The 1,561-nt window shown below is 39.1% G+C and overlaps 1 protein-coding gene across 1 annotated transcript; it reads right to left on the minus strand.

The window, feature by feature from the left end:
- Nucleotides 1-399: 399 nt before the first annotated feature.
- On the minus strand, nucleotides 400-1,194 carry LOC141648515 (uncharacterized). Its single transcript, XM_074457242.1, has one exon. The coding sequence runs from the start codon at nucleotides 1,192-1,194 to the stop codon at nucleotides 400-402; it is 795 nt and encodes a 264-aa protein (XP_074313343.1).
- Between the last annotated feature and the right edge of the window lie 367 nt (nucleotides 1,195-1,561).

Below are 1,561 nucleotides of genomic sequence, written 5' to 3' on the forward strand. Positions count from 1 at the left end.
AACCTAAATAAACCTACTTTATTCTGGTTTAAAAACCACTTTATTTCATTTTGTTTATCAACATTATTCATACCACGGATGTTCCAAAACCCACAGTTAACCATTATCAGGTGTCTGTCTGCAAGTCTCCCCTTTCTCATACAGAACCCTCTCAATCAGTCCAGCCTTAGATTTTTGGATAGACAGAGTTAGAGCTTCCATGAAAGAGATGCTACCAGGAGTAAACACCTTCTTCTTTCCATTATCACCTTTCAGCAGTTTAGAGATAAATCTCCTAGGCATTGACTGAGTCACCACTGATGCATCCTGCTCAGGTACTGGAGAGGTAACCCTTGGAAGGAGCTGCTGAGCAGGAGTAACTGGTGGATTAGCCTGTGGAGGTTTCTCCATTCTCTTCTTCTAAGGCTGCTGCTGTTTTGGAGGAGCAGGTCTAGTTTGTTGAACTTTCTGTGCGGGAGCCTTTGGTTTCCACACTTTCTGAACACCAGTCCCTTTCCAACATACTTCAGTAGTATGCCCCATGCCCTTACAGCTAGTACAAGTAGTAGGCAGCCAGTCATATACAATTCTAGCCCTCTGATTATGTCCATTTTTATCAATGAATTGAACAGCATTAGGGAACTGTTGACCTATAGTGACTTCTACCATTACCCTTGCAAAGCCCAGATAAGTTCTATTGCATGTAGCCTCATCACATTTAATGAATTGACCCACAGACCCACAAATTTTCCTCAAACTCTTTTCACTCCAGAATTTGATGTCTAGCCCATATACTTTCATCCATAATGGAATCTTCGACACATCATGCTTATGCAATTCTGAATCAGGAGTCCATTCATTTATGATTACGGGCTTATTATCAAACAACAAGTGACCATTCTGTAGCACAGCTTTCTGTTGCTCTTTTGTTTTGAATCTAACCAGGAAAATCCCATTCGGGAGAAAATAAACCCTATCAACCCCATTAGCCGCCCATACCCTCTTAACAAAGCCATTGATCACATTTCTAGGAGGGTTTGCACCTAATATAAAACAATAGATTGAAGAAGACCAGTATGAAATCTCACCAGCAACATCCTCTTTCATAAGACGGATTGTTGGAGCAGAAACAACTGGTTCCTCCGGTTCCTGGATAGGTAGTTCCTGTTCCTCTTCTTCCTCTAGGATGGAATCCAAATCAGACTCAAACTCCATCGATGAAAATTTGATATGCCTCGCAACAGCTTTTCCTTTACCTTTGAATGACGACGACGAACCATTTTTTTGAGTTTTTTGTGATTTTTCTCCTAAATTTATGAAAGATTTTTATTAGATTTCCTTGATCGAGCCATTGCTGCGTAATCAGGTGAATCCCTAGAAAATTGGAGGATTTTCTCTCTCTATTTTGTCTCTCATCTCTCTCTGCGTTTGTTGTTTTTTAAAAAAAAATGATTATGTTTACCACTTAGTTAATTAACATAATATTTTCCTAATACTCCCACTAATTTCGGTCCATATTAAGATAAAATGGATTCCATTTTATCTTTGTCAATTTGTCAATTTGTCACATGTCACATGTCAT

Source organism: Silene latifolia, chromosome 1 (genome assembly GCF_048544455.1).
Source record: "Silene latifolia isolate original U9 population chromosome 1, ASM4854445v1, whole genome shotgun sequence".
Taxonomy (NCBI): Eukaryota; Viridiplantae; Streptophyta; class Magnoliopsida; order Caryophyllales; family Caryophyllaceae; genus Silene; species Silene latifolia.

What these genes read in the sequence shown, in the direction of transcription:
- LOC141648515 (XM_074457242.1), bottom strand. Translation starts at nt 1,194, where the DNA reads ATGGAGTTTGAGTCTGATTTGGATTCCATCCTAGAGGAAGAAGAGGAA.